This window comes from Barbatula barbatula (genome assembly GCF_947034865.1).
Source record: "Barbatula barbatula genome assembly, chromosome: 6".
In the NCBI taxonomy this organism is placed as follows: domain Eukaryota; kingdom Metazoa; phylum Chordata; class Actinopteri; order Cypriniformes; family Nemacheilidae; genus Barbatula; species Barbatula barbatula.
In genome coordinates, this window is record NC_136765.1 from 18083620 (window position 1) to 18101724 (window position 18105).

General features: G+C 39.3%; 3 protein-coding genes across 5 annotated transcripts; 1 reads left to right on the plus strand and 2 right to left on the minus strand.

The window, feature by feature from the left end:
* Nucleotides 1–223: 223 nt before the first annotated feature.
* Nucleotides 224–5052, minus strand: mtfr1l (mitochondrial fission regulator 1-like). Its single transcript, XM_079458349.1, has 8 exons — nt 4897–5052; nt 4299–4411; nt 4085–4192; nt 3750–3859; nt 2878–3089; nt 2326–2683; nt 1931–2065; nt 224–1813 (listed from the first exon to the last, which is right to left on the minus strand). Exons 2-7 carry the CDS (start codon nt 4311–4313, stop codon nt 1954–1956), a joined length of 915 nt encoding a protein of 304 aa, XP_079314475.1. The 5' UTR covers nt 4314–4411; nt 4897–5052; the 3' UTR covers nt 224–1813; nt 1931–1953.
* A 106-nt stretch (nt 5053–5158) lies between these two features.
* On the plus strand, nt 5159–12752 carry LOC306895233 (oxidation resistance protein 1). Of its 3 annotated transcripts, XM_079458326.1 has the most exons (16): nt 5302–5431; nt 6000–6195; nt 6310–6473; nt 6693–6760; nt 8402–8461; nt 8781–8909; nt 9135–9266; nt 9347–9531; nt 9636–9946; nt 10061–10208; nt 10427–10592; nt 10709–10819; nt 10925–11077; nt 11246–11341; nt 11430–11503; nt 11611–12752. In XM_079458326.1, the coding sequence occupies exons 2-16, from the start codon at nt 6134–6136 to the stop codon at nt 11744–11746; spliced, it is 1995 nt and encodes a 664-aa protein (XP_079314452.1). In that variant the 5' UTR covers nt 5302–5431; nt 6000–6133; the 3' UTR covers nt 11747–12752. The 3 variants fall into 3 exon arrangements, with proteins under 3 accessions (XP_079314453.1, XP_079314452.1, XP_079314454.1); XM_079458327.1 differs by lacking the exon at nt 8402–8461 and having other exon boundaries at nt 5159–5431; XM_079458328.1 differs by lacking the exon at nt 8402–8461 and having other exon boundaries at nt 5344–5431; nt 6011–6195.
* On the minus strand, nt 12727–17936 carry selenon (selenoprotein N). Its single transcript, XM_079458330.1, has 12 exons — nt 17448–17936; nt 16831–16948; nt 16573–16703; nt 16282–16494; nt 16040–16164; nt 15654–15791; nt 15451–15532; nt 15169–15357; nt 14833–14938; nt 14562–14674; nt 13990–14091; nt 12727–13900 (listed from the first exon to the last, which is right to left on the minus strand). The coding sequence occupies exons 1-12, from the start codon at nt 17637–17639 to the stop codon at nt 13736–13738; spliced, it is 1674 nt and encodes a 557-aa protein (XP_079314456.1). The 5' UTR covers nt 17640–17936; the 3' UTR covers nt 12727–13735.
* Between the last annotated feature and the right edge of the window lie 169 nt (nt 17937–18105).

The window sequence follows — 18105 nt, forward strand, 5'->3', positions numbered from 1 at the left end:
TTGTAAGGCATGTGCTATGTAAAAACTGTCTACATGTCCTATTTTATCTGGTTTAATCTAAGCCCTGTCTAGGATCTGCCACTAAATGTAATGTAACACTTTTGAAACAGGTCTGATCCTTTGAGATTTGACGCTCATGCATGGCATGAACATTAATCTATTTTTAGGAATCCACAGTTAAGTTGCAAACCAAATGATGGAAAACAGCTGAGATTAAAACATTACAATACCTGCGTAAAAAAATCATATTGAGTTTTAGTAGCATTGGTGTCAGCAGTATAAACAGTAATGCTACCCCCATGTGGCTGCTGAACAAAATACATGATAAATTTAGCCTATAAACCATTTATTTCTGCTGGACTCAGAAACATTGGCAGTTATTGCCTTGTTTAACATAAAAAGCAAATGCACAGTATACAAGTATCTGATTAAAAAAAATCCACAAACTGCAGGATTGAACAAGTGTGCAGCTCTCACTATAGATGAAACCCAGCAGTCATGGTCTGGCATCTGGCAGGTACTGAAACATGTCACCATATTCAGTGCATACACTTTATATTACAGCTCTAATTGCCAATTAGCTTTGATGAAATATTATTTTAGGAACATAATAATATATGTACTGTTAATTGTCTATTAAACAGTCTCAGGAAATAAACCTAGCTATGTCTTTAAATTCGATTGTGAAGTTATCGACAAGTATCTTCTTTTCTTAGAGTATTGTAGGCTCTGAAAAAAAGAATCTGACACTACTGCAACTAATAATTATGTAATGTACATGTCGGACACATTGAAAAGCTGCAAGCATGAGAAATGACCAAAATGTGAAACACATTTTTAAAAAAGGTTGTGTTTGGTACCACGTGAGGGTTGATAGCACGCAGGCAGCATATGCACTTAAACAGCTTCTCGTTACACTTAGCAAAACAAAAAACGCACTCATCATTATGCAAAATATGAGGGGTCCTCAAATGCAACATCACACATGCTATTTCAGAAACATTTACAATGTGGTGGACACGCAAAACACCCAAAGAGTTTTCTTTTTTCACACACCTCCTGAAGATAAACCACCTTATGAATACAAACATATTTTACACAATTCTCTTAACCACACCAGTCTTGTCGTAAAATACCCACTTCAAAAGTCCATAAGAAGAGAGGGAACATCACAAAGCACTAATTACAAGAGAATGTGCACATGCGCACGCACGCACACCCCCTTTGAATAGAAGAATGTCCTTGCTTGTTTATTTCCTAAATGGAGACAGATGTAGCTGCATGTATTGCAGCATCAGATCGCTCATCAAAAACAGCTTCAAGTATTACAGGGTTGTATGAGGGAAAGTGTAAGGCAAGATATACAATTCTGTCATCTCCAAACCAAAGATTGACAAACTAAAAACTGGGCTCTTCCAGGAACCTCCTGTGGTTTGATGGCTTGAATAATATATTGGAAAAAATGGGAACTTTCTAAGCAGATGTTACCTTAAATGTGAATGAAACAGGAAGTAGATTTCGAAATTTTTACCGTAACAATAAAGGGAACCGTGATCACCGATCTGCTGAGTAAAAAGACCACCCATATGGACCCTTATGTATACACAAACACAGGCATTACAAAAGCATGTACACGGCCCATTTGACAGCTTGGTGCCATCTGGAGTGTCTGTGTATGTGTGTTGATGAAAGCTGCTCCTCTGTCTTTCAGCCATGTCACAGCAGTACAGCATTGTGGGAGCACTAAGGAGCGCAGCAGATCTCCATTTGAAATATTCAGATTATGGGGTTTCCATGGCAACCGTCCACAGGCCTATCAAGCCAGCAAAAGAAAAAGTAGTTAAAATTCCACACCCATGTTTTATTCACTAGATTTTTGTCTCTAGTTCAAACTTTGGACCGAAGAGAAACATGACGATTTCAGCCTTACATTGAGAGTGTGCGGAGATGACATTATTTCCTGACGCTAATATCATCGTCCTTCAGAACGAATTTCTTCCTCAAGGCTTCAGATATAAGAGAGGTGGAGTCTTCCTCCCTCAATGAGGTGCAACCACGGTTGTATCTAAATAAAACACAAATACCCACAATTGTTTTTTGCAATATTTATGAGCATTATCAACAGCTGTGCTCTCAAAACCATTATTGCTGTTGATTTGTCATATTGTTAATATGTCATACTTTTAGCCCTTCACACTTTCGGACGCAAATACTATTAGATGAATAAATCAACCAATTCATGACCCAAGCCAAATTTAAAAGGTCTATGTCGGCACCTCACCACATTTTTTCATTTATTCTGTTCCAGGAATAATTAGTACTCACCTCTCCTTGCTCATCTTCATGCGGTTCATGTCTTTCAGAATGTCCATGACATCAGCAAAGCTTGTTGACTTTGACAGAGACACCGTGTCTTCCTCTGGCTCTCGGAAGTCCATAGTTGGGTGATCAAGCTCAAAAGTTGCCGATGCCGTCATGGAGACTGGTGGCATGGGATCCGGCACCAGCTCTGAAACGTCTTCCTCCTCATCCTCCTCTTCTACTTCCTCTTCCTCTGTGACATCACTGATGACAAAGGAGGCTGCTGTTGCAGGCTGGTAAGCGGCAGTCTCAAACGGAGCCAGGGAGAAGCCCATACTAGTGTCATCAGGGGACAGCAGGTCAGGAGTGATGGGATTCGAATCTGAGCCGGATGAAGATTTAGAGAAGGATATATAACATAAATTTGAGTAAGTTATTTAAAGGAAGTTAATAAGTTAATCAAAATACTTTTAAGGCTAATAAAGCTTAGCTCAGATCAGAACTTGTTACTATACCCCCAAAAATCAAAAAAATTCAAAGAACAAAACAGAAACCTCAAATTTAAGACTATTCAACCTGAATCCGAAGCAACTATCTTGGCAATTTGGGCTCGGAGTCGACTCAGCTCATCCTGTAAAGCTGTTGTGCGGTTCAGAGCAGTTACACCTGGTTTCTTCAGACCCTCGACCCGTCTGCCTTCTCGTCTAAAGTTGGGTACAGAAGAGTTTCTGTGCATAACCAGCAGGGGTGTCGGCCTCCACTCATGCCTTAGCGGACGTGTGTCACTCCTAAAAAACAGCATAAAACCACTGGTTAAAGACAAATGTTTTCAATTGCTGTCACTCAACTGTTCATCGGAGGGAATGTACTGTAATAAATTAAAACAGTCAGCATTGACATTGTTATATATTTAGGTTTGAACCCAAATCAGCAGCATAGTAGTAAAGGGCCCCATGATGAGAAAAATAACAAAAATCTATTATAGTGTATAGTTAAGTATCACACATTGAATACCTTATTGGCATGATCATGTTGGCACATGTTAAACACCCTCAAGGATCAACAAAACGTATCTATATATTTATAGGTTGTGACTGTTTTTCTAAGTTCAGACAGCTTTCTCAGTGTAAGCCACCAAAATGTAGATTCTAATCTATACCTTGCAAAACAGCTTAAAGGGATACTTCACCCAAAAATAAAAAGTTCTGTCATCATTCTCACCTCGGAGTTGTTATAAATCTATATAAATGTCGTTGTTCTGATGAACAGAGAGAAAGATATTTGGAAGAATGCTAATAACCAGACAGATTTTCCCCACATTGACTACCATAGTAGTCCATATTTTTGGATGATTTATCCCTTTAAACACAAAATGTAAGTTCCAAACTTATGTTGTAACCCTAAGCAGTATACTACAGGAAGTTAAATGTACATGGGGGTGGATTTACCTGACTCTGGCATATGTTTCCTCTTCATCATCTGCAATCCAGGCAATATCTGCCAGCGTAGGCACCAGTGGACCATCCTTGGAGTGCACTGAAGGAAGGCCTGGGAGCTCCTGTGGAAAAAAAGAAGCAAACAACCATTTCTTAAGCTTTAACTTACAACACAAACAGCATCACTCAGCATACAGATCCTGACATTCTAAAACGAATTAACTATACTACTTCAGTTGTTAAGGTTTTGAAACCTGAAATCTAAAAACAGGCAAGTCCCGCCGTATATTTATGACAGCGTATGTGTGTTTATGATCAGTGTATATAAAGCATTTTCCATCCCATACCTGGAAACTTGCCCTGGGACAGGGTTTAAGAGGTAGCGTAGAGCCGATTCGTCTCACCACACTACGAGTTGAGCCATGTGGTTTATTTTGCCAAATAGGGATTACCTCCTGAAGAACAAGTACACAAAACCCTTGGTACAACATAAACTACACAATGACTTTACATAAATACACAGAGCATAAATACAAGTTGCATTAGATGTTTAATACTTACTGCCTCTGTTTCCATTTTGCTGGGATGGTGGAATGAAGTCAGTGCCGCCTTGGATTGTATGCTGATGATTTGTGATTACAGCACACTGAACATATTTGACTGTGTTTCTTTGCCTATAAAGAAAGAAAAAAAACAGGTTATGTGCTATGCTTAGTCAAGAGAAAAGCGTATCATGATTTATTGTTTAAGAACAAGCACATGATGATATTTATATCAGGCGAGTCTTCAGGTTGTGTACATAAAGTAAATAAATCAAACGAAAGCACACCTGCGCTTATCTGCACTATTCAATTAAGGGAGCAAACAGATCATTCATTTATTGAAGTAATTACTGGATACACAAATTACCATAGAAATAAACAAACTTGCGATAAACGTCAATGTAATGCATGAATAAAAGAAATAGTAAAAACGTGAACGCTGGAAGTCTGGAAACACACAAAGACAATAAATCAAAGTGTTAAAGTAAATAAACCAAATGCGTCCTGTGACCCTTCTATATTTAGCATCTTAGCTAACAAACGACCTCACTGATATGCAGCTTCGAATCATGCATTTCGAAGAAATGTAGCACACAATGTGTGTCATAAAATTATACCGGTTTCTTTGTGCAGATTAGTTTGTTTTCCTGTGTGTTGTGAATTGTACAATGATCTTTTCTCTGCGTTTCTTTAGCTGTTTAGCCGTTTCTGCTAAGCGCGTCCCCGGCTACTTTACATAGAGTAAATGAGTCGGAAGTACGTCTAGTCACAGCGCCCTGTGATTGGTTTAAATTCTGCATATGTTACCTTACAGACCAATCGAGTTGGACATTCCAAAGACAACAACACGCGCCCCCGAGATACAAAATAAAAGTCACCGAATATCAAAATTTATAATGAATATGCCCGCAGTTCCATACTGCAGCGAAACAAATCTGTAAATTAAAAATCTAAACATGTCGATTTATATTTAAGATAGGGGCGCCTGCTGATGATTTTGAATTAAATAGAAAGTATCAGTTGTGGATTCTGTGCTCTTATCTACTGACTGTTGACTGACAGATTCACTGCAGTAGCATCAAAACACATGACAGCGCATCATGCGGAACGGCCCTATCATCTGGTCATTACACGGGATTATTAAAGACCGAGGTAAGTTATATGATGCTGGGAATATTGTGATGTAAGGTTGTCATATCTCTCATGTATAGATGCCCATACAACACCACCAGCCACCATGGGTGATCCATTTTCAGAGAAACTGCAGAAGATTGCTAATGTGGGAAGATAGTAATGATCCGTCGCAGTTTCCGCAGATACAACATTGATTTGACATAAGATATCAAAGCGTTTTTCTTTTTATTAACATATACATTCGTTAAGTGTGGCTGCCTGGCACAGATGTGCGACATTGTGATTCATTTCGGGCCTGGAAGGAATCATCTGTTATTAGCAGAACATGAGGCACTATCAACCATCACATGCTGTGTTTTGGGTTTGGTTTAACTTTAAAAGACTGTATTCTTAAAGCAGCTATGAGCACAAGAATTTGTCATTTTAAGCTTATCTTGAGTTTGTGGTTGTAAAGTAAAGCAATTACTGAATTGGACATTTGGGCACAAGTAGGCGTATTTGCATGTCTGTTTGTATTTCTGTACATGATGTATATTTGTAATCTCTATCCTCTTCCTCCATTTCTCTCTCCTCACTGATATTGCAGTTGTTGTGTAGAGTTCTGGGTACACTGATGAGGATGGTGAGGAGAAAGAGGAAGATTTCCAGGTGGGGACACTGATTTATGCACTCGTAAGGTGAAGATCTCTGGCCAGTTCTCAGTCTCAGCAGAGAAACCCCATGGACCACACAGCTCAGAGAGATAAGAGCAGATCCAGATACTTTGGCAATGTTCAAAACAGGTAAGATTTGGAGACAATATAGACATATATGGGTCATGCTTTGATTAAAAAACAGATCAGAAATTGGAATGTGTACACCAAGCCAATAGACAGTCCTGTCATATTTTTCTTTAGACTGGGATCAAAGCTACCGGCTGGAATTTCGCAGCCCCCTGGCTTCGTTACTGCTCCATGTTCCATTGGTGCTCAGGGTGTGTTGGGGAAGAGTGTTGGGCAGGAGCATGTCAAAGGACATCACCAAATCCGAAACCACAAACTGAGACAGTACTATCTAAAGGGTATGGCATCAGAATTTTATTTTGTATAAGCTGCGCTGTTGAGTTTACTGCTTGCCAGATGAGTTCAGTGTTGTTTACACAGCTGTGTCGCAAAAGCCTAATCATCCTCTGAGTCTATAAATGCACTTTTTGTTTATTAACAGAAAGCAAACAGATCTGCTTTGTCTGTAGTGTTTTGTGACAGCAAGACTACAAATAACTTGCCTTCTGTGCTTATAGAGGCAGCATTTCCTCCTGAAGTTCCGACAACTAAGACTTTGGAGTCATGCGCAAACAATAAACATGGGGTGGGTAAAGTTTCATATTCACAGGCTGCCACCATCATAAAGAACTGCAGCCCAGGGGTGTGACTAAGCCATGACTATTAGGCTCGAAGACTGACTGTTTAAGCTTTGGTTAACATTTTATGCCTTTTTAAACAAAATAGCAAATTTATTGTTGAGTTTCTATTCTTAATGTTTACTTAAAGATGAAGGATTTTTTCATGAGCATCTTTCCTGACAATATTAGTACACATTTACGTGTTTAAGGTGTATCAGGGTAATAATTCTTATTATTTACATTTTAAGAATTAGCAGACACTTAATATAACGGCATATTGTGTTTAACAAACTGAACAAAGCAAAAAATATGCAGAATTAATTTGGCATGATGTAGATGGGTGTTTCTCTGTGTAGAATAAACCATGGGCTCAGCCACTGGTGTCACCAGGGTGTAGTCAAACCCCTGCTGCGGTCTCCATAAATATGCTACAACATTATTTACTGTAATCATGATAAGTTTGGAACAAAGGTTATTGAAACACCCCTTTCTGTCAAGTCAAGTTTTTAGACTTTTGTAATGATACAGCTGGATCCTCATATGAATGGATATTTGAAGAAGAATACAGAAACTTTACAGCAAATATAAGGGGAGAATATTGACTGCCAAGGTTTGGGTAACTAATATTTCATTAATATGTAAATAAGATTAAAAGTTGTAAACTCTCACTGTCGACTTTTACACAATGGGGTTTGTCCATACAACACAACCAGAATGAATTTCTTTGTAAATATGTAGATTCATGCTTGTGTAAATTGTCCCATTCATTTGAATGTGACATAAATGCAGTTATTTGTCTCTTAACAAACATACTGAGCTGATTTGATAAGTTATGCTAGTTTAATGAGCCAGCTAAATAATATTTACTCCGTATGCATCTTTTAAAGGGTTGTCAAAAAGCTAGATTGGAGATTTACTAATGTGATATAATAGGAATAAGAAATATCCCAAAGCTGGTAAATTTCTCAGCCTCATTTTGTTCTTGTCTAGGGCTCATCTTTTTCTCGCCCACACACACAGGCATGGTGTTTATATCTGCAGTTAAAGTACAATTTAGGTCACTGGATGTATCTGTCTATGTCTCAGTACTGTTTCTCTTAAATAAGGTGTAACTCAGGGTCTGTCACAAAGTGTAAAACAATCCTCAGCTCTGGAGATTCTCAATTTGACTTGTCTTTTAAACTGACTTCTATTTGTGTGTTGTGCTAAGCATGCTGAGGTTGAACCATTTCAGGTCTAGAAACGAATAGTTTTTTCTCTTTTACTTTCTATTTACAGCTAAATGTCTGTGGTATAGGTTTATGGTGTAACTTTAAAGATTATAGGCTAAATAAATGCAAATCATTTGACTGAACAAAAGATTTGCATTACTAACCAATATTTGCATGTGCAAGGAAATGAAAAATTCATTTAGAAGGACAGATATTACAATTTGTGCAGTGTGCATTGTGTAATATTTATGACACAAAAAGGAATTTGACCTTTCAGCTTATGGAAAGAAAAATTAGATCACAAAGGTGTTTGTATGTAAAGTATATAAAAGATGTATATAAAATTAATAGTAAGGAATTAAAAAAAAAAAGTGACAGATTTTATTTCTTAAAAAGATTAATCCAGATGCAGCAGTGAATAGTGAGTCTCCTATCCTCAACCTCACAGGCCCAAAGGTAAATATTACTGTACCACGAATATACAGCATCTATTTTCTAGTAAAGATCTGTTAAATCCACGTTCATTGGTCCACATATAAAATATCACAGCCAATAATCGATTTAGCTAGTTCTTCAACTTACTCCGTACTATGATTCCATTTGCCTGAATTAGGTATCCGTTTCATTTGTTCTGTTTGTGGCGGCTCTTGCTTCATCCAATCAGCGGATGTCACGGGGCTATAAATAAGGAAATGAGGGGCTGTACAGCAGTGTGGGTGGAAGAGAAGTGAAACAATTTGTGACTATGTCTCTCCTTATGAACCTTTTCACACAGTTCCCCAAGAACAAGGCTTCACCGCCAACTGCAAGTCAAGAACAAAGCCTTGATCCTGAAGTTGACAGCATCGGGGTAACCTCGGCACTCGTGTCCCCGTCAACAGATGCGGAATATGACAAGCTGATGGTGAGAGAGTGTGTCAGAGGGGATGTCTGTTTACAAACCATTGTTGCTAATGCATGGGTGTGTAACAGTAGTGAACAGGCTGACAAAAGCTCAGTTAAGATGAAGCATAGCATCAATTGACAAGCTTTTGTGGTTAAGGAAATTGAACTGATATGTATTATGTAGTAGAGAGCATTGTGAAACATAATTCTGCTGCTTTGTGTAACTTTTATCCGTCTCTCAAAGGATGTGGAGGCGGTGCCTTTACCTGATGGGAAGGTGTGTCTTTTGGCTCTGCCTTCTGAATGTTCTCAAGGGCAGGGGCCAGCAGGCATGTCTTGCCTCAAACTGTTCTCTCGGTATATTACAGATAGAAAGGTGAGAATAACTGTATATGTCTTATGTCTGAAGCATTCATTTGGAGGATATTTTACTAGCTTTTGTTTCTTTCTCAATAGGGTGTGGTGTCTGGAATATTGCTTGTGACGTCCAGTAAGATCTTCTTCGACCCTCAGAAAAGTCACCCGCTCGTGCAGGAAAATGGCTGTGAAGATTATGTGTTCTCCTGCTCTGTGGATGATCTCGCCTCTGTGTCTTTCTACACAGACATCTCTCACATTCACTTCAACAAGACCACACACAAGTGCTTCCTGTTTTACTCATCATCTAAACATATTACATTGGCAGAGCAATGAAACAGACACAGATCTCTTCACTCCATTAATGATGTCTTAACCCTTCTTCCAGATGTAACAGTTGTAAGACATCCACCCAAAACCAAGCCAAGTGCAGCTTCTGTCTGCCTGCGATAAATGACGTTCCCACTCCCGAGCCCTCCACTTCACACAATCTGCCTGTGACTCTGGGTATGAAGGCAGAGAAAGAGGATGAGGAAGGTATGGAGACTGGCGACATGGCTGAAGTTGAGAGACAGCTTACTTTGGAGTCTGGAAGAATTCTGACGGCTGCTGCCACCTTTTGTTGTGGAGGACCTGACAGTGAATATGAACACAGAAGCAGGATGGAACAGAAGTCGTGTTTGGATAAAAAGCTGTTAGGTAATCTGTTACTTGTTGTCAGGAATTTGGAGTGAAAGTAATCTGAATTATTTGTTGTTGTTGAGGAAATACGCCTTCTTTTTCTCTGACTGAATTTCTCTCTTGGCTGATCAGGTTCCTGTACTGCTACTTCAAGTACCTGTACAGTTGGATCTCTAATGTTTGTGAGAATTCGACAAAAACAGCAGCAGGGGAAGAGAAAGGCTTTGTTTAAACCTAAAATCACCTCCAGAGACTCCTGGTTCACAATGCAGCAGGAAAGGTCCTGTGCCTCACCTTTTAGACTTGTTTAATGTGCTGATAATGTGGTTGTATAACTTTGACACATTGTAACCCGCAGCCATAAAATACTAAAACCATACTGACAGTCACAGAGTGAAAACTGTAATAATCTTTTTTTAATAGCCTCCCCCTCTTTCCATCACTTGTACCATATTTTCATATGGTACAAGTGCTGTCAAGTGTCATTCTGTGCTGTAGTTCAGACAAGCTGTACGCGTACCTGAGCCAGCATCGGCCAGACCTGTGCATCCTGGAGGGAGGTGAGGAGGAAGCAGATAAAGATGATGAAGATTTTGTGCTCCTGGATGAGGAGGGACAGGAGGAAGAATCGCCAAGAGAAGGACGGGCAGGGGAGGACTGGGAGGTCAGTCATTTAATTAAATTATATATACTAAACTACAATTTGTCCCTTGCACTCTTATCAGAAAATTGTGTATAGGTGTATACCTTACTTTTCTGGACCCTTATTTTTCTGGGCAGATAGTGACAGTGGAGGAAAGTGCACCGAAAGCCTCTTTTTCCACTGAACCAGAAGGTCTAAGTCACATATTGAAGCAGAGTGTCATACTGGATCCTCAGCAAGTTAGAGAGGTCTGCACACACTCAATTATATAAGCTAACTAAATAAGTAACTAAACTCTGGACTTTATAGGAAATATGGTATGTCCAAAGTGTTTAGCCTGTGTCTTTTCTTAGATCTCGAAAGAACTGCCTCCACGTACAATTGGACACACGTGGCATCTGTCTTATAGCACAGACAAACACGGAGCCAGTCTGAAGACTCTCTACAGAAAACTTAGCACCACAGACTCACCTGTGCTTATTCTCATCAAAGACCGCAACCACCAGGTCATACATTATTACGTATTATTTTTATCTAGAGCACTAGTCAGGAAAGTATAAAGGTTGAGGTTCATGAATGCATGTAAATGCTGGCACTACATGTAAACACAATATTCATGTAATAACCCGGACTTAAGTCAGATTTTGCATATGTTTAAAAATGTGTTTTTTCAGGTTTTTGGGAGCTTCCTCTCACATCCACTGCATCCCAGTGACACTTTTTATGGCACCGGAGAGACTTTCCTGTTTCTGTCACATCCTCGCTTTAAGGTACATTTGAAAAAAGTGGAACTTTTTCCTAGTTGTGAAATCATGACAATAGAGTTCTTCATGGGATTTCTGGTCTGTTTCTTTTAAGTGTTTCCGCTGGACTGGAGAGAACTCTTTCTTCATCAAAGGAGATTTGGACTCTTTTGCCATTGGTGGAGGAAGGTACAAGAAGGGTTTGCATGTTCAGATACAGTATTGATCTGGAGTTTTATATTTAGTTAAATATAGTTTTTTTGAAAGCTTTATTTTTCTCATTCTCTTTGTCCCAGCGGTCACTTTGGTCTGTGGGTGGATGAGAGGTTGTATTTTGGCAGAAGCAGCCCCTGTTTCACCTTTAATAACTGCAGTCTCTCTGAGACCAACGACTTTACCATTCTCGAGCTGGAGGCCTGGACATTTGGCTGATTTAACATGCTGTACAAACCCACAGTGTCACGATTTAATGGAAAATATGGCCATTAAGAAAAAAGACAACTCTTTAAAACTTGTAAATGAAGACACAGAAACAGGAACTTCAGGTTACAGACTACGTGAAGAGGGAATATTCTGCCTGAAGGTTTATCAAAGAGAGATGGATGAATGCTCAATGTACTTATCATCTCACCGCCATAATACAGAAGAAAACCTATTTCATCTTGTGATTAAGATGCGGTGGGTTTTAGTCCAGTGTTTTAGGCAACATTCACAATCAACAGCTGTATGAATTCACCTTTCATCACTGTACTAGAAATAATATCTAAATTCTAGGACAGCTTGCCGAATGAGCTGTCGAAATTCATGGTACTAGTGAGGTTGTCCGTGGCACCGAAGTGCCATCTGCTGGTAGGCATTGTTACTAAAAATAGGTTTACAGTATGAACATCATTATGAGGTCCATCCTTGAATAGAACATAGGACTTGAAAATAAGTGACACCCTGTAACTAGTGTTGATGAAAGCCTCTTTGCTGTTTACAAGCAAACGATAGGCTATATTTGTTGTCATAAACAATGTTTTTGCATAATTCTGGGCCAACGGCAGCACTTTTACACATGGAAAAGGTTTCTCATGAGTTAAACCACAACTGAAATTACTCTGGATGGAAAACAACACAAAAACTCGCAAACACACAATCCCAGAATCGCATGTTTCATGTCTGACAAACTTATTTGGCATCATCTTAGAAATATACAATCCTTTGTGGATGAGTCCCTGTAGAATAACATACATTCTGTAAATAACTTTATACATTAGTGATAACATTACACAGTTTATCAAAATAATGGTTCTAAAACCTCAAAAGTTCAAATTATAGTCATACAAGACTAATGCAATATTTTGTGCTGTCACTGTAAAATCTTTCTTAACTCCTAAAAGTGTTTACTCTTGTTGCCTATTCAAATATCAGATGAATAAAAACAATTAATAATTACAAAAGCGTCCTTTATTTACTTTAAACAAGTACAGAATGAATTTGTCACAAATAGGATGTTATTTCATACATACTGCAACAAATTTTAGATTTCAGTCACAAACCTATTGCACCATTACAACAGAGTGTAATACTACAGCCACTTATTTCAACAAATGTGGTGTTCCTGTTTCTAATATTTTGAGAGCGTAAATAGAATGTATCAGACAAAAAGTATGACTCTGCCCTTACACAAAAGTGGATTTTAATAATGATGAGTTGCCCATGGCAACTTCGCTGCAGTCAAAATCCATTATTATGTTTATTTTAGCATGGTGCCAGTATTCTGTTAAGAGACAGAAAAGGCGGCATTGCTTTCTAGACTTAAACAATAACATCAGGTCTGGCCTCACCCATGCTGGGCTTTAAGATCAGACCATCACAAACTGCCAAAACCAGGAAACCATAGCCAGCACAGTTCCATCTCCCACAGAACCATACAGAAAATAAAGCTGGGAGTGTATGAAATCAAAAATATGAAGTGATCAAAATAACAATAGTTGAAATGATCTGGATGACAAATTATAAACAACCTTTGTTTATGAATCTTAAATTTACACAAATGACATTTCTTCCACTACAAAATATAGGACTGCATTTAAATTGTGTATAGATTACACAGAGTCTTCAGAGGAATGACAAGCAGCACTATTAAATGTCCCTAATGATAAAATATTATAATAATTTGTGCAAAGTGTTGTATATTGGGAGGGTACCAAAGGCTTTAAACAGGTGAAATGTCACACTAAGGAACAAAAAATGCAGTCACAAGCTGCCTTTTAAATGAAGAAAAATCTGTCATTTGTGGTGTGTACCGACTCTCTTAAATGCCTCCTCCACATAATGTTTCTCAAAGCACTTGAAGATCGAGTTTGTCATTTCCTCTTTCATATAATCCCCCACATTTCCCCCTGATGTGCACTGATTGTCTGGAGAAACTTTTTTTTATTCCAAATAAGGTTTGGCCTTTTCGAGTCCTTCCTGCAGAAAGTGGATATATGTGGAGGTTGAGGGATCCTCAAAGCCAGCTGAGAAACTGAGACCTGGTCCATCTTCTTCTGGTTTCATGGATGTCTGGTCGAGAAAGTTGTTAGCGTTGATGTGATGGACCTGCAGAAAATGTAAAAAATTGTAAAGTGATAGACACGTATTTCCAGTTTACTTGTGTGTTTATTAGTAAAATTAAAAGTCAGCCTTACCACAGTGCCATTGGGCAGTGCCACCATCATCTGCACTGGAAAGGTGTACTTTTCCAAATGTAAACGAGCCTTTTCGCTCAAATCCGGATTCTTTTCATTAGTCTAATTTAAAAAAAGTAAAACATTAAGTATTTAAATAGGTCTAAATAGTTACTAAAAGCAGTTCTTTAAAACTCTTGAGGTCACATTGTACAGTACATGTACCATCACAGTGTTTATGCAAATTTTTTAAGTATTGCTTCAGAAACACAAAGTTTAGAAAATAATCCTTTAATTCACAAACGCTATTAAGATTGCCAAAGACAGTCTAAATCTGACATAACGTGACTAATCGGACGTTTCAGCGAATTACGTCTTTCTGGTTTCCGGGTCTTGTTTTATTTACTGTTGATTACTAGGTTACAAAGAACTCCACCATCCGCTTAAACACACAGATTTCGCATTTGTTGTTTGGATAGAAACCCAGCCATTCAAAAGAGATGCATGATCAGATTTGTGCCTGAAACATTAACATTATTTTGATGTTGCTTGTTTCAGTAAAGCTTAACAATCGAACACAAAATAACCCAAACCTGTAGATCTTCTAGTTCTTTGACTAGAGACCAGCTGCTGATGAAGCTCTGGTTGAGCAAGGCCAAAACGGGCGAACTCTCGAGAACCGTCTCCCGAAGAGTCCGCCCCGAACCTGCAGGAGATAAGAGTGCAGGACACAAATCAATAATATTCTTATTTGACATAGCTCTATATTTGATACAGCTCTAAGAAATGTATTGATATGAATTATCCGGAAATATCTGAACCACATACACAGTTACATATGATAACCCTTTGTGGGTGACTGACCTCAGCATGACTGGTCATCCAAGGCTCCCCAGAGAAGGATGGAGTGAACCAGCTTCTTCTCTGCATCAGCCCTGCTAAAGGCCTCACTGAATGGCAGGTATGGCACCTACCAAAGAGAAATAAACTCTGATGAGACCAATGACATTCAAAAACACTTCAATCTGCACTCAGATCTAAACAACAGAACAACAGGATTGAGCCTTATTCACCACAATCACAGATTAGCTCCATCACCTTCCTCTCAGTATGTAATCTAAGAGATGCTCATAGTAACTTTATTATACATTGGACAGTTAATTCACAATAACAGGTGAAGAATTGCAGTAAGTGACAAACCTTTGTAAACGGGTACATTGTGACCTCCAATCGTCTGGCTGCTTCTTCTCTGCTGATCTCTGCACTCCAGACAATCTCCTCGAACACAAACTGAATGGGTTCTCCTCCCTCCCCTCGGCTGTCAATCACGTTCCCCTGCTCATCATAGATTACAGAGGGAGTGGAAGGCCCAGCCGCTCTGAGCTCCATCTGTTAACATGCAGCACAGATTTATTTATCTTGTTTTAGCCCAAAACAAGTCCATTGTGACGGAGCAGGATGTCAGTGGAAACAAAAACCAACCTGGGGCAGGTATCCGATATCCACCTCCATGTTACTGGTCTCACTGGCTCCATACAGCCACTCCATGTCCACGTTTAAAGATCTGACATGTAAAAACACACATTTCGGAAAATGACTGAAAATGAAATATCATCCTTTAACACACGGTTCTCAACCTATGGAAATCGACATTACTTGAAAATCATTGAAGAGAGCCCACTTACTTGTCATTTGGCACGTATAGGTGAAAGCTTCTGACGTGAGAAGCATCTTTGGACAGGATGATGTTACCTGCAAACTGACCAGGAGTGAACCAGAATGGAAAATCCGGCACATCATTTAGCTGGAACTCAGCGTGAACTCTGGAACACAAGACCATCCTACTTAATAGATCATGTCTGGTTTGGAAGCATAGTTACAACACAAATCCTAAACAATTGTTGAAAATTATGTGAAAATCAGGTAGAGATTGAGATTTACAGTATTTTTATACTGTTAAAAAATAACTGTAGTCTGTTCAATATCCAATATGCTGTTTTCTATCCCACATGTACCACCCTAAGCCAGTATCCAACCCTGAAACTGGACATTTACAATGATATTATCTCACCTAAAAATAATGTCGTAATAAAAGTCACTTGTAGCCCGTACACAGGCCGAAACTCCCTGTGGAGCAAAGCGGGATTTCACAAAGGGCCTCGCGTGGAACATACTCAGTAGAGAGTGGATAAGCACCTGGCAAGACAAACGAAATTAAATCATCATCAAATAAATCAGGGATCAAATCTATAGACTTGAAGAAAAAAAAAATCCTTCAACTGAAAGTGAGAACATTCTAAGTAACAGTTAAACCTCTTTTCCACGTGGTGTGGGAGGATGGTAACGGTTATTGGGAAGGTAGCCAGTAAAGATGTTGAGTTCGCTGGGAACGACCCACCAGGTGTCGCCCAGGGCAGATTTACCGCTGGGTGGCAGGAAGACCTTGAACTGACTGGCATAATATGTGAAAGAAGGAACAGCCGGGCGCTTCCATGACCGCAAGCCACTAAGAGAACTATGAGACACCTAATAGGACAAAGATAGAACATGATCCCATCTGCCTGTATTTTATATTTTGTTAATTGTAAATTAAGTGTAGATTACCCCTAGGAAGCCATCTTTGCTCTTAGTCATGCTTTCCAACCGTAATGGCTGCATGGTAGCACGTAGGGTCAACGTCTCTCCATTTGGATCAGGTGGTATCTCCTCCTCAAACTCTGAGGGAGGTGCCACACCTTCAGGCAACAGAGATGGATCATAAGAACTTTTGGGTGGTATTCTGTCTTTCGACAATACTGGTGACTGTGGCTTTTAAACAATCCAAACGTCAACGTCTACCAAGTAAAGGTTTATAACTGTTACCTGTGAGTTTTTCTGCAATAGGCTTAAATTCTTCTGGGCTAAGATAGTGGTCATGATCAGTGTCCAAAGATGAGAAGAAAAAGAGCCCGTCTGCTCCCAACGCCTTCAGTCCGGCCTCCTACAACACATCTGCCCTCAGTTGAAAAAGAAGTACAGCACACTTGCCCCAGGGGCAACACACAATAATAACAGAGTGCAGTCTACTAATTCCTGAAGCCAGACAGAGATGACAGCCTGATGTGACTAAAAAGTAACACTGAGATGAAGGGGGGGATGGTGTCCAAAGAATCTTGCCCCAGCTGTGGCAATTATCACACCCTTATAAAAACAACATAGGTCTGGGACAACAAATGAAGCATTACGTGGCAAAAACCGGAGTGTAATCCAGTGAATTTACTATTTAACTGTTGAATAGATAAATGAAAACAAAATAAACAAACTATTCAATACACAACAGACAAGACAATAGCTAGCTTGACATTATTGTACAGGCTAATAACCGTACATTTCTTCCCTGATAACACAAAGTATGAGAAGAAAATCACTCTCTTTGACTGCTTTAAGAAGCATCCACTCCTTACGCCTTCGACTGCAATAAAAGACTCTAGTTAACTTACATGTCGTTTGAGCAGCTGGGTATCCTGGTAGTATTTTATGCAAAAGCCAATAAAAGGAACAGCAGCGATCATGAATAGAGCGGAAAGAGTCTGCTTGAGACGTGATCGGGAGACCCTGTTGGATGGAGACGCGCGCGCCTCATGGTCATCCTTCGGATCTCCAGCAGTAGTTTGATCCACATCAGCGGCCATAATCTAAGATTCTCGGTATCAATACAGAGACACAAAAATAGACCACGGTGGTTTAAAACTCCCGTTTAGTCAAACTACAGCCATGAGTGCGTTGCCAGCGTACGTGCAATGAGCAGTTACATTGTAGCGGGTCAGAGAGGAAATGCTCCCGACTCTCCTTCTGCGAATGGATGAGTTTTCGCTTTCTTAAAGGGCCAGTACACACTTATTATTTAACCTCCGGCTGCGTCTGCAGACCCAGTGAGATGCCGATGATGCAGAAAGCTGTCGAGTTTTATTAGATTAAAAACACGGCCTATTATGTGTGACCATAATTACACTATTTAAGGCCAAAGAATGTAATGCTTCTGTGTATTTTGGATTGGCGTTCTTCGTGGTAGAAGTCAAACATGCAAACAGTTATTCTTGACATAAAATACAATGAACACAGAAAATCTTGTATTACATGTAAACAGTAATATTTAGA

What these genes read in the sequence shown, in the direction of transcription:
- mtfr1l (XM_079458349.1), bottom strand. An exon ending in GTCCCAGGGCAAGTTTCCAG is followed by an intron (nt 3,860 to 4,084) that starts GTATGGGATGGA and finishes TTTTTTCCACAG; the next exon opens with GAGCTCCCAGGCCTTCCTTC. An exon ending in ATGAAGATGAGCAAGGAGAG is followed by an intron (nt 2,066 to 2,325) that starts GTGAGTACTAAT and finishes TGTTTTATTTAG; the next exon opens with ATACAACCGTGGTTGCACCT.
- LOC306895233 (XM_079458326.1), top strand. Translation starts at nt 6,134, where the DNA reads ATGGACCACACAGCTCAGAGAGATAAGAGCAGATCCAGATACTTTGGC. An exon ending in TTTGGCAATGTTCAAAACAG is followed by an intron (nt 6,196 to 6,309) that starts GTAAGATTTGGA and finishes ATTTTTCTTTAG; the next exon opens with ACTGGGATCAAAGCTACCGG. An exon ending in TTTGCCATTGGTGGAGGAAG is followed by an intron (nt 11,504 to 11,610) that starts GTACAAGAAGGG and finishes TCTTTGTCCCAG; the next exon opens with CGGTCACTTTGGTCTGTGGG.